At 40.3% G+C, this 26921-nt stretch overlaps 1 protein-coding gene across 1 annotated transcript in view; it reads right to left on the reverse strand.

Annotated features, from left to right (window-relative positions):
• LOC114037059 overlaps positions 1 to 26921 on the reverse strand; it is a 159588-nt gene that overhangs the window by 93290 nt on the left and 39377 nt on the right. The window contains 3 exon segments of the mRNA XM_027853858.1: positions 18039 to 19029; positions 19981 to 20094; positions 22808 to 22976. Of these exon segments, the coding sequence (XP_027709659.1) occupies positions 18039 to 19029; positions 19981 to 20094; positions 22808 to 22976 (1274 nt within the window).

A 26921-nucleotide genomic window follows, 5' to 3' on the forward strand; every position in this document is an offset into this window, starting at 1 on the left:
ATGGGCATCCTCTCAATTTCCAGTTCTTTGTCACCACAGAAAGAGCTGCTGTAAACACTTTTATACATGTGTGTCCTTTTCCTATTCTGATGATCCCTTTGGGATACAGCCCTAGAAGTACTATTGCTGGGTCAAAGGGTATGCACATTTTTATGGCACTTTGGGCATAGTTCCAAATTGCTCTCCAGAATGGGTGGATCACTTCTGCCAACAATGCATTAGTGTTCCAATTTTCCCACATCTTCTCCAACATTTTTCATTTTCCTGTTTTGTCATATTGGCCAATCTGATAGGTATGATGTGGTACCTCAGAATTGTTTTGATTTGCATTTCTCTAGTCAATAGTGATTTAGGGCATTTTTCATATGACCATAAATAGCTTTAATTTCTTCATCTGAAAACTGCCTATATAGCTTTTATTTTTAAATATAACAAATTCATCATGTTATTTTCAAAGCTTTCCTCCTTGTCTGTTTCCCACTGACCTTTCTTCTATGATCTGTGCATTTTAAAAATGCTCCTATGACACTCCTTTCTTACTTTACTTTTATTCATTTAAGTAATCCTAGCCTTGGCTCCTCTTAATCCTCCAGACTCCCTACTACACACAGAGCTAATGAAATGAAAAACAAACAAACAAACAAAAAACCCTTGTGTCAAATACACATAGTCAAGCCCTATATTGGCCATGTCTGAAAATGTATGCCTCTTTCTTCATCTTAAGTTAATCATCTTTTCATCTTAAGTTAATCATCTTTTGCTCAAGAAGTGTGTGTGTCACATCTTTCGTCATCAGTCCTCCAGCATCATATTTGGTCGTTGTGCTGACTAGATTCTTAAGTCTTTCCTAGTTGTTCTTTACAATGTTATTGTTATGTAAATTATTCTCCCGTTCTGCTCACTTCACTCTGCATCAGTTTATACAAGTCATCCCAGATTTTTCTAAAACCACCTCTGTTATAATTTCTTAGCATGCAATAATATTCCATTACTTTTGACAATCCCAGACTAATGGGCATCCTCTTAGTTTCTTTTTTTAAAATTAGACTAGCTAATGGTTCATTTTATTCTTTTTAAAAGATCCTAGTTTAATTTATCAATTCGATGGATTATTTTTTGCTTTTCTGCTTTTCAGAATTTCATTTTGTTGTTTAGCCATGATTTTTTTTGTTTGTTGCATTTCTAGTTTTGTCCAATTCATCTATCTGTTCTTTCTCTTTTTGTTGATGAAAATGTTAAGAGATATACATTTTACCCTAAGGATTTGTTTTGACTGTCTTCCCCAAATTTTCAAATGTACATTTATTATCATTTTCTTTGATGAAATTATTTTTTGTTTCTAAGATTTGTTCTTTGACCCACCAATTATTTAGTCCCAATTAATTTTATTATTTTCTTTAAAATCCTTTTATTTAATATGATTTTATTATGCTGTGAATTTGGTAATATTATGCTTTGCTACATTTGTTTGTAAGGTTTTTTTATCCTAACACATTGCCAATTTAATGGAGCCATGCACAGCTGTGAAATATGTATACTCCTTTCCATTCCAAATTAGTAATTAACAGAGAGGTAGCATATGTAACCTTTCCAAATTTTTATTCAGGACCTTAATTTTTTTCTTGTTTTCCTTTTTGTTTGTCTAAGTCTTAGAAGTATACATTGAGTTCCCCAACTATTATAGTTTCACTGTCTACTTCTTCCTGTAAATCATTTAACTTTTTTCTTTAGGTATTTAAATGCCATGCCATTTAATGCATATATATTAATTCCCTATCCCTAGTGCCTTTAAGTATGATAGAGTTTCTCTGTTTTTCTCTTTTAATCCACTCTACTTTTACTGCTTCCTTCTCTCGGATTATGATTATTACCTTTGCTTTTTTAAAATTCATCTGAAGCATAATTAATTTTGCTCTAGCTCCTAATTTTAAGGCTGTGTGAATCTTTACGTTTTCAAGCATGTAAACAACATATTGGATTCTGCTTTCTAATTCTTTCTTCTATTTTATAGATAAATCCATCCCATTCATGTTCACCGTGTATTTCCCTGCCTCCTGTCCTCTTGTACTTTTGCCTTTCCTTGCCTCCCCAACACCCTCTTAACAAAGACACTACCAATATGTGAATTTGAAGAGAGTAATGAGAGAGAGGTATGCGTAGTACTAGTGTAATATTTGATACAATTGGCTTCTCCTTTCCTGTCTTCTCTTCCCCTCCAAGACCCCCAAATCAAGCCCTTTCCTCCCCTCTACTTCCCTATCTTTCTCTTTCTTTTTCTTCCACTCCCTTCTTCCCTTCTTTTTTCTCCCTCCCCATCCTCCCCTTTTTCTTTTCCTCTCCACAACCCATCCTCTGATGTTAGAGTTTCTTTTACTAATTCTAATCTCTCCTTAAATCTACCCAGTGCTGACCACAAGTGTTGATTTATGGTAAGGTCTTAACAAATGCTTGTTGACTGGCTGAACTAATGGGTTTCCTCCTTCTAGACTCTCCAATTTATCTCCCATATAGCTGCCAAAATAATTTTCCTAAGGAGCATGGCTTGATAAGGTTGCTCCTTGTGGTATGTTGGCTAATGTTTTACAACCAGCTTCCCAGAAATAAAAATATATGTATGACATACTTTTAAGGTTAATCTTCATTATTAATATTTACTCCATAACTTTCTAAACGCTAGATAATCAATAAAACAATAATTGAAACCTTGATTTGTAGCATTTGCCTATGTCCAAGGTGTAAATGCCCACACTGACAATTTAACAATTGATTCTCCCAAACCAGTTTGAGCTGTGTCCAACACACCCTGGCTAGTCCTCTACTGAAAATTTTCCTTTGGGTACCTATTGCCTGTAGGATAGAATACAAACCTTTGCCAGGCTGTGAAGAATTCCACAGTCTAGCTCCAGCCTTATTTACACTTCATGTACTCTTACTATCCAGTCAAACTGGATTGCAAGCTGTTTCTGAACTCAACATTCCATTTCCCCATATTGATGCATTCTCATAAACTTCCCCCTCTACCCCTTTATTGGAATTCATTCCCTTTTTTTTTTTTTTTTTTGGTAAGGTAGTTGGGGTTAAGTGACTTGCCCAGGGTCACACAGCTAGTAAGTGTCATGTGTCTGAGACTGGATTTGAATTCAGGTCCTTCCAACTCCAAGGCCAGAGCTCTATCCACCGCACCACCTAGCTGCTCCAATTCATTCCCTTCTTACATACTTCTTTGAAGTGTTATTTTTGCGAATCATGACCCAAGTCCAACCACACAAGGTGCTGGGCTCTCATAGACAAAGTTTTATCTGGACAGTTTAACCTGAAAGGTAACTTTTTTCTCATCTGTTCATTGCTTCCACGTGGAATTACTATAGGAAGTCTCCAAATGTAGATCAAGTAAAACACATTTAGATTTCTCCAAAATGTGGGTAACAGAGTCTTGTACAAGCACTCAAGCAACTTGTATGCAAATCATGCATGGAACAACCTTAATTTCATCTCAGAGAAAATGCAGAGTATACAAAGAACTCATAGGAACCCCTAAAGAGGTATATAGATCATATTAAGCCCTCAAATAGTCTGTTGCCTCCCCCAGGAATGAAACGAACTTGACGTTGCTGTCAGGGAAATTTTTTGGCATTCTGGTTCCTTCCCCCCCCCCCAGGGTCCTAAACAATCCCCCTCCCCCAAATTCATAGTACCACCTTGTGGTTTAGACTCCCTCTAGATGGTAAAGATACTTGGGGGGCTGCAAACAAGTAATCTCTTTTCAGTTGAACTTGATCTGTCTGATTAACTCGTTAGCTTTGCTTGACAAGTAGAATGTGGCTCAGAAACTATGTAGATAGATTTCTTTCTCCAAGAAGCATGCGGTTGAGATAATCTTTCCCCTCTAAAAGACTGGTGCACAAACTCTCCAATTTAGGAGTTCTTAGTTTTAGGATTACCTATGAGGCATTCCCAAAGCCTACAGTACCCAAGAAATTTCCGTTTTCTGACTAGACAGCTAAATTCTGGAATCATTCTACCTACAAAATTTCATTATCCACCTTCTTTTACCAAGGGTTTATAAGCATTGTTCATGTACTACCCTACTGGACCAAGTGAGAGTACAAATTCTGCTTTTACCATATTGCTTATAATGCTTCTTGGGAAAATCTCAGGGGCAGCTAGATGGTGCAGTGGATAGAGCGCCGGCCCTGGCTTCAGGAGTACCGGAGTTCAAATCCGGCCTCAGACACATGACACTTACTAGCTGTGTGACCCTGGGCAAGTCATTTAACCCCATTGCCTAACCAAAAAAAAAAAAAAGAAAGAAAATCTCAGTGCTCTGGATGCTGCTATCTCTTGGGTTGGGAAAGTCCCCTCATAGGAATTTTCTAATCTCCAACCTTGCTGAGAGGCAAGAGACTTTGGAGGCGTCCCCTAAAAGTCTTCAAAAAAAAGACAATGAATGCCCTGTCGGGTGAAATGTCTTCCCATACTCAACTGTGAGTGTGTTCATCCTCCTTTCACCAGTTCGATTCTCACCCACTCCTCCCAACCCTTTCTCCTTGTACAGATTTCTGCTTTCATACCCCAAGTATGTGAAATAATTTCTCCCATCCTTCTTCTCCCTTTCCTCAATCCTAGTATATTCTTTTCCCTCTCCCTTTCTATTCTTCTCTTAAGATCATCAAAATATAACAGACCCACTTCCAAGCTCTCTGTCTAATTAGTCTCCCTCTATAACCCCTGAGGATGATTATAGAATTCTTAGGGAACATATGTATCATCTCCCCATATTAGAATGCAGTTTGTCTTTATTTAATCCCTTATGATTGCTCAGGTTTACTTATTATTATTGTTATTATTATTATTATTATTATTATTTTGACTAGGCAATGGGGTTAAGTGACTTGCCCAGGGTCACACTGCTAGTAAGTGTTATGTGTCTGAGGCCAGATTTGAACTCAGGTCCTCCTGAATACAGGGCCGGTGCTCTATCCACTGCACCACCTACTGCCCCTAGGTTTACTTTTTAATGTTTCTTTTGATTCCCCTATTTGTTCTTTAACATTTCTATGCATCTCTTATCTTTACATCAGGAATGCTTGGAAGTCTTCTATTTCATTAAAAATCCATTTTGTTCCTCTGTAGGATTATTTTCAGTTTTACTAAGTAAGTTATCCTTAGTTTAAAGCCTCTGTCCTTTGCCTTCTGGAATATTGTATTCCAAGCTCTCAGTTCCTTTATAGGGGTGGCTGCTAAATTTTTTGTGATCCTGACTGTGGTTCCTTGATGCTTGAATTCTCTCTTTCTGGATGCTTACAGTATTTTTTCCCCTTCTGAAAGCTCTGAATTTTGGCTGTAATTTTTATGGGAGTTTCTATTTTGTAGTTTTTTTCAGGAAGTGACCAGTGGATTCTTTCTATTTCTACTTTTCCCTCTAGTTCAAAGAGATCTGGCAGTTTTCTTTTAAAATTTTTTGAAACATGTCAAGGCTCTTTTTTTTCTCAGAGCTTTTAGGTAGTCCAATGATTCTTAAATAATCTCTTTTCTATCTGTTTTCCAGGTCTGTTTTTGCTTTGAGATACCTTACATTTTCTTCTATTTTTTTAGTCTTTTAACTTTGTTTTAATATTTCTTATTGTCTCTTGTAGTCATTATCTTTTATTTAATCCATTCTTATTTTTAGAAAGTTTGTATCTTGGGTAAGTTTCCTGTCTGTCATATCTGTCATACCAAGTTGTTAATTCTCTTCCAATTCTTTCTTTCATGGCACTCATTTCTTTTCTTGTTTTTTTTTCTTCCAGCACTCTGATTTCATTTATTAAAGTATTTTAAAACTCTTATTTCATCTCTTCTAGGAATTCTAGTTGAACTTGTGCTCAAACTGTGGGGTTTTTTTTTTTTTGAGGTTTTGTTTATAGGTGTTTTGGAGTCATTTTCTTCTTGTATCCTGAGCTTCTCTTTCACCACATTAACTTTTTTTAATGGTGGGATTCTTTTGCTGTTGCTGTTTGCTCATTCTTGCAATCAGCTTCCTGACTTCAGACTTTATGTTGGCTCTGCACACTTCCAGAAGGAACATCTGGGCTGAATGTATGTTCTCTGGGGTCCTACTGCTACTTTCTTGGATTATTAAGCATTCTTTTATTCTGGGATCTCAGCATCTACAGGTCAGGTTGGGGACCCATAAGCTTTCAATGCCCCTAAAGGTTTCTGACCCAGGGCAAAGTCTCATAGCTGCCCTCTTGGTCAGAGCTCTGCTAGTTCTGACCGGGGTTTGGGTCTGACTAACAAACCTGTAGGCTTGACCCTGGTTGGAGATCCTATAGACTGATGCTAGACTCAGCCGCTATCAGCCAGCTGGAAAACGCTGCAAGTTCAGAGTGACAGAACAACAGGCTTCCCTTTGGTATGGGATTCTTTCCCTGGTTATTTCTCTTTGAGCTGGAACTAAAAGCTGAAACTGAAACCTTGTTCCGTTCCTACGGTCAAAGCCAAACAGTTGCTGCTTTCTCAGTGCATATGTTCCATATGGCCATTCCTGTCTAGAACCTGTCCCCAGTGTTCATCTCTTTCTATCTCTTTTTTGTCCACCTGGGAAGAAAAAACGACTCCCTGTGATATTTTTATTGGATTTCCCAGTAAAGACAAGTTTGGCACATTTTCCAAATATGTATGGAGGAGTGAAGGGGTCCAATTCTGTTATACTTCTTCCTGCTCTTTTACCATCTTGACCCTACCTCTGGCATTCCCTCCTTGATATAAGTAGAAACCATCTATGACTTCTCACTTGTGAAATTCTTGGTGATGTTCATGCAGAGATCCTCTATCCTCTATCCATTCAATGTGCTAGATGCCTTCTTCTAGGTCTTTTTTACATTTTGTGGGTACCAGGACAAGGCCAGCCATATGACATTTTTGTCACTTGACTTCCTTTTCTGGCCATGCATTTCCACCATAATATCAGCCTATGCCATTTCTTGTACATAGGTCATCTTTGAAAATATTCTCTAGCCTACTTGTACCCACCATGAATCTCTCCATTAATTACTCTTGGTTATCCAAAACTTTAATTTTTTGCGAAATTGTAGTGTTGCAAATTTGCAACTAAACAGCATCACAAAGAAACATTTTTGTTAAAGAGATAGTGGAGTCTGTAATCTGTCTAGTCCTTTTTTCTTTGTGGAGATTCTCAGGGTCCGAGGAAATGATTCTTAGAAGGGAGCTGGCAGAACAAATGCTGAGATTCTAGCTCAGCAAAGAAAATGCCATTCCTTTACTGAAGTCCTGAGGCAAGCAGTGCCGGGGGCTGAGAGGCAGCTCAGGATTGAATTGGATAGTGAGGAGCAGACGCCATGCCACAGTCAACATTGTTCAAGATCATCTGAGGACTGCCAACTATGATGATTCTGGGAGACTGGTGATCCAGGAAACATCATCTTCTCCACCTTCCCTAGGTAGAGAAAAGGGGAGAGTAAACACCCTTTCACCTCCCATTCCTCTTTACCACTGAATTGCTTGTGCTCAGGACTCTTTTTCTATTTGCCCTAAAGATCTAGAAGGGAGTGGATATGAGGGAGGAGAATTTATATTTTCTTTTGTATTTTAATTCCATTATTAAAATTAGTTAGTGCCAAGAGAAGAAACCAGCAAAACTGAAATATATAATGAATTTGGAATAATGAGGTAAAAAGTATGCATGTACACATATATGTGTGCATATATATACATATATGTGTATATATACATGTATATGCACATATATGTGTGTGTTTATACACATATGTATGTACCTATATATTTACTCTTTTATCAATATTTCATCTCTGAGACAATAATTGAGACTTGAGAACAAGAGCAAATTGCCACCCAATGAGATGTCATATTGGAGCAGGGAAAGACCCCCATACTAATTTAGGATGTCAGCCCAATAAAAGGCATTATGTGCAGAGGCTATGAAAGTCAGGAACAGCTTTAGTGGAATACTACTTGGTGGGTAACTCATTCCTCTGTGGTCTCCACTAACTCTCTAGATAGATTTCTTTTACCATCATACCCCAGCAGCCTTCTCACACTAGAAGATGCCTCCACTACCAAGTCCCAAAAGCCTTCTTATCCAGGAAGTTCCCTCTGCAGGGAGATCCCTGTGGTACTTTCCTCTGGTTGGTCAGTTTTTCCCAGAACATTTATTTTAAGGACGCATCCAGGCCAGCCATTTTCACTCTTTCCCACTCCTTCATTTCTCCCCAAGCACCATTCCTGACTTTCCAGACTTCTTTCTTCATGGCCCCCCCATACTGACACCTTTTCCTGCCTCCCCTCCCCTCCCCACCCCCCCATCCCCATCTCCAATGCACATCATTTTTTAGCTTCCTTTTGTGTGTTGTCTTCACATTATGTATTGCCTTCACTGTTATGTATTAGAATGTAAGTTCCTTGAGGGCAGGTACTGTCTTTTTACTTTTATTTGTATTTGTATTCCTAGCACTTAGCACTGGCAGCTAAGGTGGTATAGTAGATAGAGTGTTGGGCCTAGAGCAGGAAGACTCCTCTTCCTGAGTTCAAATCTGGCCTCAGACACTAACTGCAATCCTGGGCCAGTCACTTAACCCTGTTTGCCTCAGTTTCCTCATCTTTAAAATGAGCTAGAGAAGGAAATGACAAACCACTACAGTATCTTTGCCATGAAATTCCTAAATGAGGTCACAAAGAGTCAGACACGACTGAAAAATGACTGAACGACAAACATTTAACACAGTACTAGGCATTTAGTAAGCTCTTAACAAATACTTATTGACTTAAATAATATATCTCACTCTGAGCCAAGTTAAACCCCTTGTTTAGATTTTTACCTATGCAACAGCATGTATACATCATATTCCAAGTGAATATCACATAGTATTTACCCCACATATGTGTCACATGTATTTATATTATAATAATTTTTTGTGCTGAAGTATAGCTGAAATTATTAATTAGTTTGTAGTTTTACAAATGTAATTCAGCTTGTTCTTTTCTTCAGATCTGGCCTCAAACACTTACTAGCTGTGTGACTCTGGACAAGTCATTTAATTTCTGTTTGCCTCAGTTTTAACTGTATAAGGGGAATAATAATAGCATCTATCTCACAGGGTTGTTGTAAGGATCGAGTGAGATAATGTTTGTAAAAAGTGATTAGCACAGTACCTGTCCCAGAGTAGACACTATATAAATGCTTATTCCTTCCCTACCCCTCTATCTAATTAGATTCTCTCTATAACCCCTGATGAAAATAAGGTTCTAAGAAGATACTTATATATTCCCCATTAAACACTTCCTCCTTGTTTAGTCCCTTATGTTTGCTCCTGAGTAATTACCTTTTTCTCTTCTCTTGACTCCGGTTTTTAAATTTGAGAGTCTCTTCTCAGCTCTGGTTTTTTCATCAGGAATGCTTGAAAGTACTCTTTTTTATTAATGGCATATTTTTTTTCTCTTTAGGATTATACTTTTGCTAGGTAAGTTATTCTTGGTTGTAAACCTATATATTTTGCCTCTACTTAGAGTATCATATTCCAAGCTCTCTGTTTCTTGTTAGGGGTGACTGCTAAATCTTGTGTGATGTTGCCTGTGTCTCCTTGCTTCTTGAAGTCTTTATTTCTGGCTGCTTGCAGTATCTTTCTTTGACCTAGAATGTCTAGATTTTGCATATCATATTCCCTGGAGTTTTCATTTTGGGTTTCTTTTGGGACATGACTGGTGGATCCTTTCTATTTTAATTTTGCCCTCTGGTTGTAAGAGATCTGGGAAGTTTTACTTTGTGATTTCTTGAAATATGATATCTAGGCTATTTTTTAGTCAAAATTTTCTGGTAGTTCAATGAGTCTTAAATTTTTTATTTTTGATCAGTTTCCTAGGTCAGTTTTTGTTGTTGTTGTTGTTATATAATATACCTTATGTTTTCTTCTATTTTTTAGTATTTTGGCTTTATTTTTAATATTTCTTGTCTTAAGGAGTCATTAACTTCTGTTTGGTTCATTCTAATTTCAACAAATCTATTGTTTGTGTAAGGTTTTGTACCTTTTGTGACAAGCTATTAATTCTTTTCCCAATCAGTCTCCCATTTCTCATTTCTTTTATAATTCTTTCCTCTAAATACTCTCATTTTGTTTCAAAAATTATTTTTCATTTAATTTTTGCTTTATTTCTTTTAGGAATTCTAGTTTTATTTGTGCTCAAGATGTGTTTTTCTTTGAGGTTTTGCTTGTGGGTATTTTGGAGTTCTGTTCAAGGTTTGGGTCTTGGGCATCTCTGTAACTGTGACAGTTCCTTATGATAGGATTTTTTTGGGGGGTAGCTCATTTTCCACTTTAGATTTTGAATTAGGGATAGGCTTTGTGCAACTTCTGGTGGGAAAGTCTAGTTCATGTTTGGTCTTATTTTGTGTCCTTTAAAACTGCTTTCTTGTGGTGGTGTATTATGGTTTTTGGGAATTCCAGGGACAAAGCAAACTGGGAACTGGTATGTTTTCAGTATGCCCTAAGCAGTTTGATCCAGGACAAAATCTAATTGCTGCCTTCCTCTTCTGAGCTTTCTGAACTCCTGGTCTGAGTTTGGGCCTGAGTAACACAACTGTGGGCTTGCCCCTGATTGGAGCACTAATAAACTACCATTGTACCCAGCTACCATCAGTTATCCAGAAAGCTTTGCATGTTCAGAGCAACAGAACTATAACTTCCACTTTGTTCTAAGCTCCCTACCCTGGTTATTCCACTGTAGGCTTCATACTGGCTTGGGGGCTGGGTCTGAGAACCTACTCCATTACTGGAGGCAGAGCCACAAAGCTGCTGCTCTCTTCTGTTCCTGCTCCTTGCCCTGTACCCAGCATCCTTGCCCTAGACCACCATCCTTCAGCACAGGTTCCCTCCATAGTCCACACCCAGCCCTGGGTATAAGCCCCAGAGCTGCCCATTACTGCTTCCTATACAGTATCAGACCTCTCTACTGGATCCACAACCTCTTCTGGTCCTAGTGCATGGCCACAGGCTCTCCTTCACTTTCTGTACTGGGAGGCTGCAGGTGGCCTGCTCCTAACTAGACCTCCTCAATGTCCACAGACCTCTCCATCTCCCTATGGGAAAATGGAATAGAAAAATAACTCACTGTAATTTTTTCTTGGATTTCCTAATTAGGGAATTGGTCTCGTCCAGTAATCTAGCTCAGCCCTGAGGAGCAACTCAGCTCAGCAGTTGATCAGTCAGATAGCTGAAACACTGTCCTGCCTACAGGGGAGCAACTTTTCAGTGGCCAGGACGTACTTGGAAGTAAATGTGGTGGGGCAAATGTTTAGTTGCAACCATTTTAAGTTTGAACCCACTCCTCCCCACCACCAAGTATCCAGGAGAGATTATGTCCCCAGTTTTTTTGGGGGGGAGGGGAATCTGTTTGTACTTTTATCCTGGCTCTATATTCTCAGTAAATATTCTTTTGTAAAAGCTAATTGATGTTACCTATGGATGATACCAAGGTTGACATCAACCAATTAAATGTTACTAGGGAGATATTGACACTTGTCAAAATGATATTGGGGCATTAATCATTCAGTGATTCATATTAGGGAAACACCCACCAGACTGGGGCTTGAGCCCACAGCATTTGAGGAAATACCATAACCCTTTTGGGTTACACCTACAATCCTAAGAGGCAGCAATAGCCAAGCTCTGGTGACTTGGCTCACCAGTGCTAGTGGGAGTTGGGGGAGGAAGCCCACCTCCTGTAACTGCTATATCATGTAAAGTGTTTGGCAAACCTATAAGTGCTATATACATGTTAGCTATCATCATCATCATCACCATCATCGTTGTTGTTGTTGTTGTTATTAAAAACCAAAACTAGCTTAGAGGGGTTAGGCCCTCTATGCAAGACCATTCTTTGTTGTTCATCTAAACTCAGTCAACATTGACCATATAAGAAATTCATAACAAAGACTAAATGGGGGAAAAAGAAAGCCAAGAGATTCAAATCAAAATCACAGGGTGAAGGAACTGACACTGGGACAAGGCACCAGGAGAGAGGAGATAGCTTGCATAGAAAGACAGGATTTTTCTTAAGAAATTACTTTCTTGGGGGAACAGAAAGATAGATTATAAGCCCTTTGAAGGTCATAGCTTTGTGGGTTGTTTTTTTTTTTTTTGTATTCCCAAGAAGTAAAACAATCCTTGCTGATTGACTAACTGAAAGGGGGGAAGTAAGGACATTTGTGAATCACTGATGATTTCCCCCTAACAGGCTCTGAGCTGGCAACAAAGTGGGAGTGGAGTCCCATGGTGTCAGAAACATGCACACAGTGTTTAACCATTTCAATGGATAAATTAATCGGGATTGTCTAGCATGGAGAGCCCACAAGCCTGTTAGCCCCACGGTTTGCCCATCCATGACATGGGATGACTGGACTAATGTATTCTAAGGTCCTGTTCAGCTCTATATCTACATTGCTGTGAATAGAACACTAGGAAAGCTACTGGGGTGGGTGTGGGTGGCTGTCACACTGGGGAAGCCAAAGGAGTGGTGATCAGAATCCATGGGTCTAAAATAGTAAGTTTAGCTTTCAAACCTATCGCATATTCCAGACTCTCAGATTCATTCTGTGGGGTCACTAGAGGACAGCTAGGAGAGCGTATGGACTAATGATCTGAACTGAAACTCAATAATGTCAGTCCCCTTCCAATGTTCCTCACAGGATCAGCCTAATTAGAATACTTTCCAAGGACTGTTCTTCCCACTCTTCTTGGGAAGCCCAGCCCAGGCAGGAAGTAAGCAGGGAGAGAGCCTAGAAACTCAACCAGAATGCTTAGCTAATATCCTTTGGGATCCTAAGGAAAAAGACTTGTTCTCTTCAAGAATCCTCTCAAGGCTCCTTCCCCTGTCCATAGGCATGGGCCTTAGACATGGGCTCTTTTTCATTGTCCTTATAGATGTAGCTCCCCACTCCCTATTCCCAAAGCTGAGGCCTGAAGGTTTCACTAGATTTATCCTTGCTGGTATCAATAAAGTACGTTCAGGGGATGGCTAGAATTAGTTACTGAAACTGGATTTCATGTGCTTATTTTCCCCTAGAGTTAAAGTCAACAGTGTCAGCTGCAGAAGAGAAAGTAATCCTGTATTTTTGCCAAGAAAACCCCATATGAGGTCACCAAGAATTGGACATGACTGCACAACATCTTTGGACAGTTAGGTGATGCAGTGGTTAGAGCACCAGGCCTGGAGTCAGGAAGACTTATCTTCCTGAGTTCAAATCTGGCCTCAGACACCAGCTGTGTGACCCTGGACAAGTCACTTAACCCTGTTTACCTCACTTTTTTCATCAGTAAAATGAGCTGGAAAAGGAAATGGCAAACCACTCCAGTATCTTTGCCAAGAAAACCCCAAATGAGGTCACAGAGTTAGACACGACTGAAATGCCTAAACAACAGAGAAGTCTGAAAGGAAGGGAAATTTTTTGTAGTTATAAGTAACCATAAACCATTACTATGGCTTAAAATTCCTAAACATGCAGCCAGAAGCAATTGCAAGTGAAATTTTCCTGTACCCTCAAAGAATGAGGATAGACTGGGCAGGCTCTTACCTGGAAGGTCAATCAATGAAGATGAGTCAGGGTCAAATAAGCAGTTTGAGGGAGAAAAACCAAGTAGAGCTAACTCCTCTCTCCAGTAGAGGAGACTGAGGTGTGAAGAAGAGGGGTATATGTGTGTGTATTTTGATTTGAATCTCTTGAATCAGAGACTATCCTTCGCCCTCTCTTCTCTTCCTCAACCCTAGGTAAGTCTTGGTGATTTGATTTGCTGGTCGATTCAACTTCCACGTAGGAACAGGTGAGTGTCGTGATTTAAGGGTCTTAGGAAACCCCTGCTACCTAAAAATATCTACTCTAGACTACCTGAAATTCTACCACATAGGGATGTTATCCAGCAAACAGGGACTATTATATTTGTGTTATGGGGTGGCAATCATTCACACCTTAGTATGAAATCAGAGGGAATGAAAGTAGTGGGGAAATGACGGGTAATTTTGGACCAGGGCTGAGAGGCTGATGAAGGAGCATTTAGATGGAGCAGAATGGGATAGTCTTTAGGGGAGGCTTGATGGAGGTAAGAGATTTAAGCTGCATAAGAAATTGGAAGCAAGGTAGGCATAGGAGCCAGGCAGAGGAAAAAGTGGGAATGCGTTCAGAGGGCCAATGAAGAGACTAAGGGGCTGAAGTGTTTGAAGATAAGGTCTGATAGATAGGATATGGCCTGATTAAAGATCTTAAATGGCAGGCAGAGTTTAGACCTGATTTTTCAGGCAAAAAGGAAGCATTTTGAGCCAGGAACTGATATTTTAGGAAGGTTAGTCTGTCAGCTGTATGCAAGATGCCTGAAGAGGGGACAGAATTGAACATAGGAAGAGAGTATGGAGACCAAAAGGCCCTGACTATGCTGGTGGCAGAGGAAATGCAGAGAAATAGGCAAATCAGGGTCAACCGGAACTGGTGGACGATTGGATACTAAAGCAACAAGTCATTCATTTATTCCATAAATTTTTATTGAGCACCTACTATTTGCAAGGCACTGAGGGAACAAAAAGGTTATTTTGAGACTGGAGAGCAGTGGACTTCAAACGCTGTACTGCCTGTTACTTAGACTAACAGGGTCTTGGGGCCTGCCTCAGTTTCCTCATCTTTAAAATGAAGAGATTGGACTAGATGGCCTCTAAGATTCTTTCCAGCTCTAAATCTATGATCTTCTTATAAAGATAACTAAAAATGACAGCGTGCAATAGCCGTCATTTATTTATACAACACTTTGAAGAGTTTTACATCCATTCTCACTTGAGCTTCACAGCTCTATGAGGTAAATATTATTACTTCCCTCCCTCCATTTTAGAGATGAGCAAACTTAGGAACAGAGAAGTGACTTCTCCATCCTGGACCGATCATCCTGCAAGTAGAAAGTGTCAAGGGCAGGATTCAAACCCAGACCTTCTTCAAGTACGAAATTCTCCACTCCGCCACACTGCCTCTCTAGGAGGGACGGTGCAAATAAGGCATTCTAGGTAAAAACGAAGGCTGGAATAGTGCAGAAGAGAGAAATTACTTCCAGGTGAAGGAATCCAGAAGGACTTTGCGGAGAGCTGGAATTTGAGATGAGTCTTGGAGCAGCAGGATTTTAGCGGGTAGAGGTGGGATGATAAGGACAATCCAGGCAAACGAAACATCCTCTCCTGTGAGCCAGAAATCAGAGAAGTGGTGCAAGGGGAGAGGGTCAGGGGTTAACATGGAGCACTGGATGGAGGAGGAATTAGATTGGGTAGGTAGAGTGGAACCAGACTGTGGAGATGCTCGAATGTTAGGCTGGGTCTGGACTTAATCCGATAGGCAGAGAAGAACTGATTAAAGTTTTTGAATTAGAGTGAGCAATAATCCCAGCGGTGTTTAGCAAAATTAACCCAGCTGCTGTGTGTAGAATGGAGTGAATGAGAGCCTCAAAATAAAGAACTTAGGAAGGCCACAACAGAATGGCTATGAGGGCATAAGAACCTCAATAGGAAAGTGTCAATTAGAATAGAAGGAATGGGTGTGAAAGAAAATGTAAAGGAAAAAGACTGGCCTTGGTCCAAAGTGATTTCAGGGTCTGGACTGGGAAAGAGAACACTGTGGCCATTGATAGAAATGGGTTATTTGGGGAGTAAAACTGGTTTGGAACATCAAAGATAACAAGTTTGGTTTTTGATGTGTTAAGTTAATAAGGAAATGAAACATTACAGTGGAGAGAGAGTGGGCGTTAAAAGTCAAGACAACCTGGTTCAACTCTTATCACTGATTCATACTAGTTGTATGACCCAGGGCACATCACTGAACTTCTTGATGTTCTAGGGACAGCTAGGTGGCACAGTGGATAGAGAACTACTGGAGTCAGGAGAACCTGAGTTTAAATGTGCCTCAGACACTTGCTAGCTGTGTGACCCTGGGCAAGTCACTTAACCTGTTTACCTCAGTTTTCTTATCTTCATGCATCCTCTCTTCCTGCATCTTGCATACAACAAAATGGAGATAATAATGGCACCTACCTCCCAAGATTGTTGTGAGAGTTGAGATATTTGTAAAGCACTTTGTAAACCTTAAAGTGCTATATAAATGTTAGCTATTAGTATCATTATTTCTGTAAGTTGCAGAAAAGTTGCCAATCCACATTTCTAGTAGTAGTTGTCTCAGTTCCCGATTCCAATGAAATCGGTCTTTGTCTTCTAAGTTTAAAGTGATAGAGGGACGACCAAATTGAGATTTACCTCAGGTAGTTAGCACTAGATGACAGGAGCACAAGTAAAAGGTCAAGAAAGCAGATAGTAAAAACTTAGATTCTTAATTACTAGGCCTTTTAAGATGCCAGAAGGAGGAATGGCTGCCACCCCATCCTGCCAAGTTAAAAGAGGGCCACAAATGCCTTGGCCCTATCATAAGCCAACTCATATCAGTCATGAAGAACTAAGAACACCCCTCAAACCAGTTCCCTCGTGGTTTTGAGATATACTGTTTCCCACTTTCACTTGCCCCATTGGACTTGTCTTCATATTCATGGATGTGTTCACTTGTTCCCTTGGATCTGGCATCTTTGTGCTCCTTGCATCCTACACTTTGTCAAAACCCACGTGTAACTGCATGAAAACACACTCAAACGTTGGTGCCCCCCCCCCCAGCTTTCAGTGAGATGGACTGTGTTGCTGCTGAATCTCTGTGTACAGAACAAATGGAGAAGAGGAGGAATGCTGGTTTATTGGCTGGGCTGACTGCCTGTCCAGATGAATGAATCTCTTAACTTCCAGGGCTTCCGGGGTTCTATGGCAGGATTCCAACATCAATGATGAACTGAGAACGAGAAACATGGTGGTGGTAACTGAAATCATTAAGTAGCTTCTCCTAAAGGAAATATATGGAGAGATGAAACCAAGGGGCCAGACTCTAGAGAAAAATTAGTTATAAGCAAGAAGGAAAAAAGATCAGTGTCCCACTAAAGGTTTGAAAGCAGCAGTCAAAACTGTCATATGGAGTAGAGCGGCAGTAGGTAATGAATAATAGGCCACTGGATTCTGACGGAAGAAAATTACAGATAACCTTTGAGAAGAGATTCAGTAGAGCATAAAGGGTTAAGATGTGAATGAGTAATGAGAAAGTAGAGGCAATATGCAGGTTCAGTCAGAGGGGAGAATGGTGAGCCTGGTATCACATCTCTTTGTGAGAGTGGGAAGCCCAGCATTTAATTGGCCTAGAAACAAAAGTGATTTAAGCTGTTAGATAGTGGGTCAGAAATAGTAAATTAGGTCTGAAAGCTAGAGTTTATGATAACTGAAGTTTAGAAGGGTCAAAGTCCAAGTAAAACTAGCATCCTAAGAATCAGGACATAGGAAGACCCAAGTCAGGACTTAAGGAGCAAATCCCAGGAAAGCTGCCAAGTGGAACAGAATGGAGTCATAAGCAGAGTTAGAAGACTTGTGTGTTGACTGAGTGCTTTTTCACAATGGACTGAAAGTATTTATAGTCCTGTTATTAGGGTTTCTTAAAGGGCTAATGCTTTCCGCTTAGGTGGAGGCTTCTATAGGCTTGGGGCACTAAGCCATCTGTTAGTAAGGGGCCCAATACACGTGATCAGATAAGGGAACATGTATGTCTATGAGGGATTTGGAATTTTCTTTCAGTATCTGTGTCCCCTCTATTTTTTCCTTTATGATGAGCCCTAGCAACACCTAAGGAAGACTGGTTTTGGTAGTGTTCCCATAGCTATATTATGCTTTTAAGATGCCTGACTCTAAATTTATGATACAGCACCTATAGGCCATTTGTTCAAGGAATTAGGAAGCAAAAGACAGGGAAAAAAAATAGAATAGCAACCAGAAATAGTTAGCAGACTTAAGAAACATTTAAGATCAATCTCCCCATCTTAATATTTTAATGAGGTTTCTTGTCCCATCTTAAATATTGGCAATAGAATAAAGTGAAAGGATAAATGAAGTTTTTCCCAAATTCATAATATTCCCAGGGTTACTCTTTGGCATAACGTCGTTGATGTTGAATAACAGATGACTTGCTACTGAAAACCTTTCCACATACACTACATTCATAGGGTTTCTCTCCTGTATGAGTTCTCTGATGTCGGTTAAGGTGACTTCTTTGATTGAAGGCTTTCCCACATTCATTGCACTCAAAGGGCTTTTCTTTACTATGAATTTTCTGATGTTGAGTAAGGGATGAGCGGTCAAAAAAGGCTTTCCCACATTCATTACATTCAAAGGGAGTCTCTCCAGTATGAGTCCTTTGATGTCGAATAAGGGATGAGAGGCCAAAGAATGCTTTTTCACATTCATTACACTCATAAGGCTTCTCTCCAGTATGTGTTAGCTGATGTCGAGTAAGTATGCTTTTTTGGCTGAAGGCTTTCCCACATTCATTACATTCATAGGGACTCTCACCAGTATGAATCCTTTGATGTCGAGTGAGAGATGATCTGTCAAAGAAGGCTTTCCCACATTCATCACATTCATAGGGCTTCTCTCCAGTATGAATTCTCTCATGTACAGCAAGGGATGAACGGTCATAGAAAGCTTTCCTACATTCGCTACATTCATAGGGACTTTGTCCTGTGTGGGTCATCTCATGTCTTCTAAGACTGCTGCTGTGGCTGAAGGCTTTCCCACATTCCTTACATTCATAGGGCTTCTCTCCAGTATGAGTTCTCTGATGTCGATTAAGGGAAGAACGATCAAAAAAGGATTTCCTGCACTGATTACATTCATGACCTCTCTCTTTAGTGTGTTTTTTGGTATGATTTATTGATATTTGCTTGAAATTTCTCTCAAGAGACAGTGGTTTTTCTCTTGTCTTCCCTTCAGAGTTTTCCCTCTGCTTCTCCACTCTGTCTTCAGGTACAGAAATCTCTCCTTTGATTCTTTCTGTTAATGTGCCTAATGATCCTCCTTCAGAAATGTTCTGCTTTAGAATTGATTCCTGGATTTCAGGCATATACTCCCAGCCTGAAACTAAGAGAACATACAAATGTAACTTGTGATAAGGCCAGAGTATTCTCTTTCGGTAAAGAAAATAAAATGCTCTAGTGGAACAAAAGGAGAATTAAACCAAAAAAAAAAATGAGGACTGGGTATTCATGTAATTGGGCAGATCTCCAAACCAGTCTTATAAACTATGAAAAGTTGAGGAAATAGGAGAGGAGAGAGGAGCAGAGGAAAGAACCAGGAAGCCTGGAGGGAGGGGTAGGGGATTATCTCTCTAATCAGTGTGAGCAGAAAATATGACAGAACCCATCCAGGAATATGGTAGCATATTGTTGTGGTCATCTTTAAGTGGAGAGGAAGGTAACGAGTAGAAATTCTATCAAGGAAAGCATAAGAACTAGAATGGATGTGGGAAGATACAATTTTTGTGAGTAAAAAAGGGTGATCTTTGGAAAAAAATAAAGAGAAGGAAACAGTTGGAGGCTGGCAACACGAAAAGAGAAGCACGGGAATAACATCTGAGGAAAAAAAGAGACTCTCCTCCACCCCCCTAGGTCACAAAATGTAACAAAGCTATGCTGTCTGGGTCCATTACAATAACAATCTCAGCAATCCTTGGGGTGGCTGAGGAGATCTCTCTCATTAAACATCTGGGCTGTTATTTCCACTGAATTCCATCTGTCTGGTTCTCTTTCACAGGCAGCTGGTGTCACAGTTGTAATAACATTGGTTTGGAGACAGAAAGACCTGAGTTCAAATCCAGCATCAGACACCTACTAGCTGTGTGATTCTGGCAAGTCATTTAACCTCTGTCTGCCTCAGTTTCCTCAACTGTAAAATAAAGTTAATAACAGCACCTCCTTCACAGGCTTGTTGTAAGCATGAAATGTAGAAAAACGTGCTTGGCACAGTGCTTAGCACATAGCAGGTTACATATAAATGCTGACTCCCTTCCCTTTCCCCATTTACCTTACTTACCTAGAGAAGTATTTCTTGGTACTGCCTTTTCCTCAGTTCCTTGTAAATCAAGTATCCAAGGCTCTTCCCCTTGCTCCAATTGGAAGATCACATCAGGTTTGGAAATGGGAAGCCCTGTTTATAGAGAAGGGAATGGACCAGAACAATTTGAATCTATCTCCTAAGTCAGTCCTATGCCCTTTTTTCTGCAAGGAAAGACAAGGAAAATATGGACCCATATTGCATGATAATTTGAAAGACCTACAACATCTAGTCCATGTTGCTTCCCACAGGATGTGACAGAAAAATCCAAAAGTAGTAGCAAAGATTTCTGAAGAAGCCTCAGGCTCAGGGCAGCTAGGTGGCGAAGTGAATAGAGCACCAGTCCTGGAGTCAGCAGGACCTGAGTTCAGATCTGGCCTCAGACACTTACTTGACATTTACTAGCTGTGTGACCCTGGGGCAAGTCATTTAACCCCATTGCCTAGACCAAAAAAAAAAAAAAAGAAGAAGAAGAAGAAGCCGCAGGCTTGTGTTTCTAGGGCTTTGGTGGGATATAATGAACTACCTATTTTCAACTCTATGAACTGAAAAACTTTAATCTTATTAATAGAAATAGAAATAGAAATAGAAATACCTGGTCCCCAAGGCCAAAAAAGAATAGAAATCTCTGGCCTGAATGACAAGTCAAAACTCAAGATCACCAAGTCAGGAGCTCCACAGCCATTACCAATTTTTACAATGTAAGTCCACCCGAAGAGCAGTTGAAATGGTAGCCCCTCCTTCCTCTCAATAGCTACTCTCTGGACTTTGCCTGGTGCCCTTTTTGCCTGGTGTTTTACTATTCCCCTTTATAGGCACCATTAGCTTACACTTTCTTTAGTCTAGTTTTCATCTGACCAAACCTTGGTCACACTGCTTTTCTGTAGTGTGCCCTTCTCCCTCCTTCCCTTCTATTTGGTTTTGAGAATAGGAAGCTTCTCTTCTATTTAGGGTCCAGGTTTTCCCATAGACTGTAAGTAGGAAACAGACAGACACTTTAGCCACTTTCATCTTTTCTCCATATCTCTGGTCTCAGAAAATCCTATCTGTTCTACTATATTATCTCATCATAGTCTATTACACAGCTTCTGCAGTTTCCCACTAAGGTCCCTTGGATATTCCGTTACACATTATGCCTATCCAGTTCACACTTGAGATACATGAGGGAATTCTTGATGTCTACATGTGCCATGTGTCTCTTCCCAGGTCTAGATTCTTTGCCAGCTTTGCACCCACTTATAAATCTGTATATTTTTCCTACCATGTTGTTGTTGTTGTTTAGTTGTTTTAATAGTGTCCAACTCTTTGTTACCCCATTTTGGGGTTTTCTTTGCAAAGATAGTGAAGTAGTTTGTCATTTTCTTTTCCAGCTCATTTTATAGATAAGGAAACTGAGGCCAACAGGTTAAGTGATTTGCCCAGGGTCACACAACTTAAGTATCAGAGACTGGCTATGAACTCAGGTCTTCCTGACTCCAGGCCTGGTGTTCTATCCACTGTACTACCTCGCTGCCCTTTTCTACCATATAGAGTACCTAATCCTCCTATCATCATTCTTGAAGCACTCACATCTTTTGAGATCCTTGTCCTCTCCTAGACCCTATACTTTACCTAGTCTTTGAGTAAACAATAGGACCAGTCACCTTCACAGCAGTCATGGAGTTTAAAACATTTTCTATAAACATCTCCTAACATTCCTCCACTAAAGACCTATCATGCTTCCCTGAGGCACAGAGCTAATCTTGAGTTCTTCAAGGCTAGGCCCATACAGCAGGGACTCTGACAGGCTTTGTACCCCACTGGCAAGGCTCCAAAGAGGGTCCTGCTGGACAGACGCAGCAGTGGTTGTCAAGGATGGGGCTGGCTAAGTTCAGAGAGCCTCATCCCCACTTTGTTGACTGAAGACTGAACCTATTGGTCACAGAGGCTCATGAAGATGGTTGAGGAACCTCCAGAGGTTAACCATAAGAAGTCTCCACATCAACACCTTCACTGATCCTCAAAGTGCTGAAGAGAAACCCTCACACGCTCTCACCCTTAAGATCTACAGCCCCTGTGAACCAGAACTAACTCTAGTTAGTGTACACACTAGTTAATATACACACTATGTACCTGGTGTAGATTAAGACTAGCCCTGCAGTGTAGAGCAAGCAGGCCTTATATTGGATGTGTCTGTTTTGAATGTTGTCAAACTTGAGTGTTTTTTGCTCAATGGAGACCCGGTTACTGACCAGCAGCTTGTGGTTATTTGGCAGAAATGTGAACTAGAAAAGTAGTTAAGCTTTTCATAATTAAACAAGACATTTAACCAAAATTTAACCAAAAAGCAACAACAACAAAGTAAGGAGTCAGGAGGACCTGGGTTCAAATCTGGCCTCAGACACTTACTAGCTGTGTGACCCTGGGTAAGTCACTTAACCCTCACTGCCTTAAAAAAAAAAAAGACATAGTATACCTGGTGATCTACATACCATACACCAGAACCAACTGGGCTTCCTTCCAACCTCCACTCATGTACCACATCTGGATACAGTGTTTCCTCCTGCCCCCAGGTGTTAATGCTCTCTCCCTCCTCAAATTACCTGGTATTTACCTATTTGTGCACATGCTGTACTCCATTCTCCTAGTAGGATGTAAATGCCAGGCAGTGGCTGCTTTTATTTCTGCCTTTGATATCCCAAGTGCCTTGCATACACCAGGCACTTAATGAATGCTAACTGAATTAAATTTACTTTTGTTTAGTGAAGAGCTGTATTTTCTTAAAACACAGGGCAGATTCTGAATCATGGGATGAAGCCGTCCTTACCCAGTGAGATGAGGTTTCTATAGTTCTCCAGCATCACATCCCTGTAGAGGTCCCTCTGAGCAGGGTTCAGTTGCTGCCATTCCTCTTGGGTGAAGTTCACAGCCACATCCTTGAACGTAACTGATTCCTGAAACAAACAGATTCTGGTTCACTTGGAAACCCTTCACATCTAGGGAAAGAGAGTCAATTTAAAAGTATTTAGATAGTTTAGACCAGGAGTGGGGAACCTGCGGCCTTGAGGCCACATGTGGCCTTCTAGGTCCTTGGATGCAGCCTTCTGGCTGAGTCCAAGTTTTACAGAATAAATCCTTTTATTAAGGGGATTTGTTCTGTGCAGTTTAAATTCAAAGTACTTGAGGACTGAGGGCCACATGTGGCTTTGAGGCCACAGGTTCTCCACCTCTGGTTTAGACATACAAGTGGTTCTGATGAGGATAAAGAACAAGTCCTGTGTACTGTGGAATAAGGTAGAGGCATATGACCCAAGGCAGAAATACCTTGTCCCCAGGTCATTGTGGCCATCCCTGGGCTTCACTATGGGAGGGCGCCGTAGCAGAGAACACTTCTTAAGGTGGGCCCAGTTTCCTAGGAATGAATACCTGGGGCTCTGATCCCTGGATGGGCCACAGCTGGATAGAGAAGATCCCTGACGAGGGAAGGAAAGATATACACTCTCTGGAAAAATGGGACTGAATTGCAATAGAGAAGAAAGTCCAAGTCACCTGGGAACTGGCTATCAGAAATATGGGAGCCATTTCTTCTTCCTCGTCTTCTAGATTTCTCTCTTAAATAATGGCAGTCTTGAGAACGCAGGGCTGGGGGAAAGAAAGAGGACATGAGGGAGCCTGGTCTTGTCTTATTACTTCAAAACTCACCAGGTCAGAAATCTCAGGTGAGTGTGACTTTCTTATCTTTTCTATACCCTATAAAGATGGAAGTCAGACAGAGCACAGATGTGGCTGTCTTGTTCTCTCTCAAAATCAGAGAAAAGGGTCAAGAATATTAATACCTGGGACTTTGACTCTGTGTCTATACTTACAATACACAGCAGGAGAAAGAGGTCTGTTTCTGAGTCAGAACACATGGCTATGTGATTTGTAAGAAAATTCAACCTTTTAGTCACTTTCAAGGAAAAGTATTTCCCACTCTTTTCCCTGTTTGACATGAGATATAAAGAATAAATGTTTTGACTTTCCCACCTGCCTCATGGCTACATGATATAAGCATCAAGGAGTTAGCACAGTAGAATAAGAACAACACAGAACTAGGAATCAGGACACTTGGCTCTGCCTATGTAGGTATGTGACCTATTTGTAAAATTGGGCTAACAATAAACATGTGGTTTTAAAATGAGAGTATTCCTATAGACTATTCATTAAAATCATACTTGATATTCTTCTTAGGAATGTTTCACATCAGAGAATCTTAGAAACTACTGAATCCAACCTTTACCTGAACAAGTACCCACTCGACTACACACCTGACAAGTAGTGATCTGGCTTGTGGTTGAAGACTCAGTCTAGTAAGAGGAAACCATCCTACCTCCCCCAGATGCCCATTCTGCTTTTTTCCCTCCTTTTTCTTTTTTTCTCCTCCTTTCTCTGAGGCTAAGGCCATTTCTTCTCAATCTCCATACATTCCTCTGAGTTCTTCCTTCTAGCAGAACCCGTTTCTATTCTACAGAACAGTTCTTCATGTCTCTCCAAAGACTTTCCATCTCCAAGTTAAGTCCCCCCCTCCCAGTTCCTTCCATCAGTCCCTATCTCACAGGTTTCCAGAAGGCTAAAGTCCCCTATTATGTACCTTGGTCTCCTCCTGGACACACTCCAGCTCATGTTTTTCTTAAGTTGTGCGCCTAGGACTTAACACAGAACTTCACATATCTTGACCGCCTGGTGGCATTTTTGCCTCTTTGGGGACTTTGCCTATTTTGGGGACTATGTCACTATTAATGTTGCATAGGACAGCATTTTAGGCTGCTGTCACCCAGTGGGCTTAGCTTGAGCTTGTAGTCCATTTAATCCCGAGCACAAGATGTTGTACACTGCCCCCTTCTTACATATGAGCAGTTGATTTCTGGAACTCAAGTGAAGAACTTTATTTTGTCTGTATTAAATATGGTCTTATTCAATATAACCCACTGTTATAAGTATTCAAGGTCTTTTTGGTCCCTGACTCTATCATCCCTCATGTGAGCTATCCCTTTAAGTTCTATGTCATCCACAAATTTAACATACTTGCTTCTTATTCCTTAGTCAAGTTATTGACAAAAATGTAGATTAGCACAGGGCCAAGGACAAATCACAGGCACTCATTAGAGACCTTCTTACAAGATGATATTGGCCTATTAGACTATTCTTTGGCTAGTCAGCCAGGTACAAATCCGTATAACTCTGCCAGCATTGAGCCCACATCTCTCCATCTTATCCACAAGCGCAGCAGGAGAGACTTTGTTAGATGCTGTGCTACAATTTCAACATACAATATAGCTATACGATTCCCCTGATCAAGCATTCTCTCTTTGGTGGGGTGAAGAATAGGATTATACACTTGTAATTTCATCTGTGTAGAGAATGCCTCGTATATAAACACATTTCAGTAATTCAAGTGGCTTGTCCAAGGTCACATAGCTAGTATGTGTCAGAAACAGGATTTGAACAGGGTTTGAACCTAAGGATGGTCCTATCCACTACGCCACGCTGACTAAGTTATCCTGATGAACAGGAAAGGAGACTAAGAACTGGCTGTAGCTATGCTACAGTTCAGTGATCACTGCTTCCTTTTCTAAGTGTTCTCATGTTATCCCCTTAATAATATATTCTAGAGTTTTTGCCAGGAATCAAAATCAAACTCACTGCACTACAGTTTGCAAAATCTACCCTTTTCTCTTTTTTGAAAATTGAAATATTTGCGCTTCTCCAGTTCTCCAAGATTTCCAAAGATCTACAATGCTGAGAATCATTTGGTCTGGATTTTTATTCCTTTTGAACCACGTTTTGTTGGTTCCCAGTGCAAAAACTGTTCTCCTTGGAAGAAAAATGGGAAAAGTAAGAGTTGAGTAGTCCAGCTTTCTCACTGTTGTCCGTTATTCTGTCCTTCCCTTCTTTAATCTTCCTTTTGCCCCCAACATTACCGGGGGAAAATCCTTTGTGTTGTTTTAGCTTTTCTAGCCGGCCTCATTTCATTCTGGGACTTAGTGCTCCTGCCACGGTTCTCCCAGGACCATGCTACTCTTGTTATCATCCTTAACTACTTGATTTTGCTTTCATATTTTATACATATCTTTTAAAAATCTGACTTTGTAGATTAATTCCCTTGGCATCCATATAGGGCTCTTCAAGCTGCTTCCCTTTTTCTTCCTAATCAGGATCATTTTCTCCTTCTGTCTTCAGAATTTCATAGTTCTCTAGGTTTGTTTGTGATTTTTTTTTTGGTTTGTTTTTTAAGATTTCTAAATATTTGTAGCAGGCTGACTTTGCTCTGGTCCCTTTTCTGAAAACTTCCATGCTCCATGCTTGTCTGGCCAGATCCTTGCAGCTCAATACCCTGCATTTTCCTGCCTGTAACATCAGAGACAGGAATCCTATCAGATGCATCTGAGTAAGAACTTGCTGACTTCACAAAATCACAGAATTTGAGAGTTAGAAGGGCTCAAATCCAACCCATACCAAAAAAAAAAAATCCCCCATATAGCATACCCAACAAATGAACTTCCTTTAGAACCAATGGCTTTTGGAAATATAATTGAAGTGCCATTGCATAGAGATTATTACAGATCCATTTATCCCACATATGACCTCAGAGTGGTACTAGCTTGGTGGAACCTGGATGTTGTGCCAAGTGCTGAGACCAGGATCATCAGTGATCCTCCTGGTGTGGTCCCAAAGACTATGGACTGCCAAGGGCCAGCAACTAAAATTATGTTTCAGCCTTTCTACTCCAGTTGAGACCTGCGATACTCTTTGCTCCTGTCCTTGGTGTCTTTTAGGATTTAAGCCTTCAAAATAGCAATTAATCAATCAACAAGCATTTATTAAGCACCAATAAACATGGGAAATACACATTTTTTAAAAAAGAAACCATCCCTGTACCCAAGGCACTTATATTCTAATGG

The sequence above is a fragment of the Vombatus ursinus genome, unplaced genomic scaffold, assembly GCF_900497805.2.
Source record: "Vombatus ursinus unplaced genomic scaffold, bare-nosed wombat genome assembly UNPS02010219.1, whole genome shotgun sequence".
NCBI classification, from domain to species: domain Eukaryota; kingdom Metazoa; phylum Chordata; class Mammalia; order Diprotodontia; family Vombatidae; genus Vombatus; species Vombatus ursinus.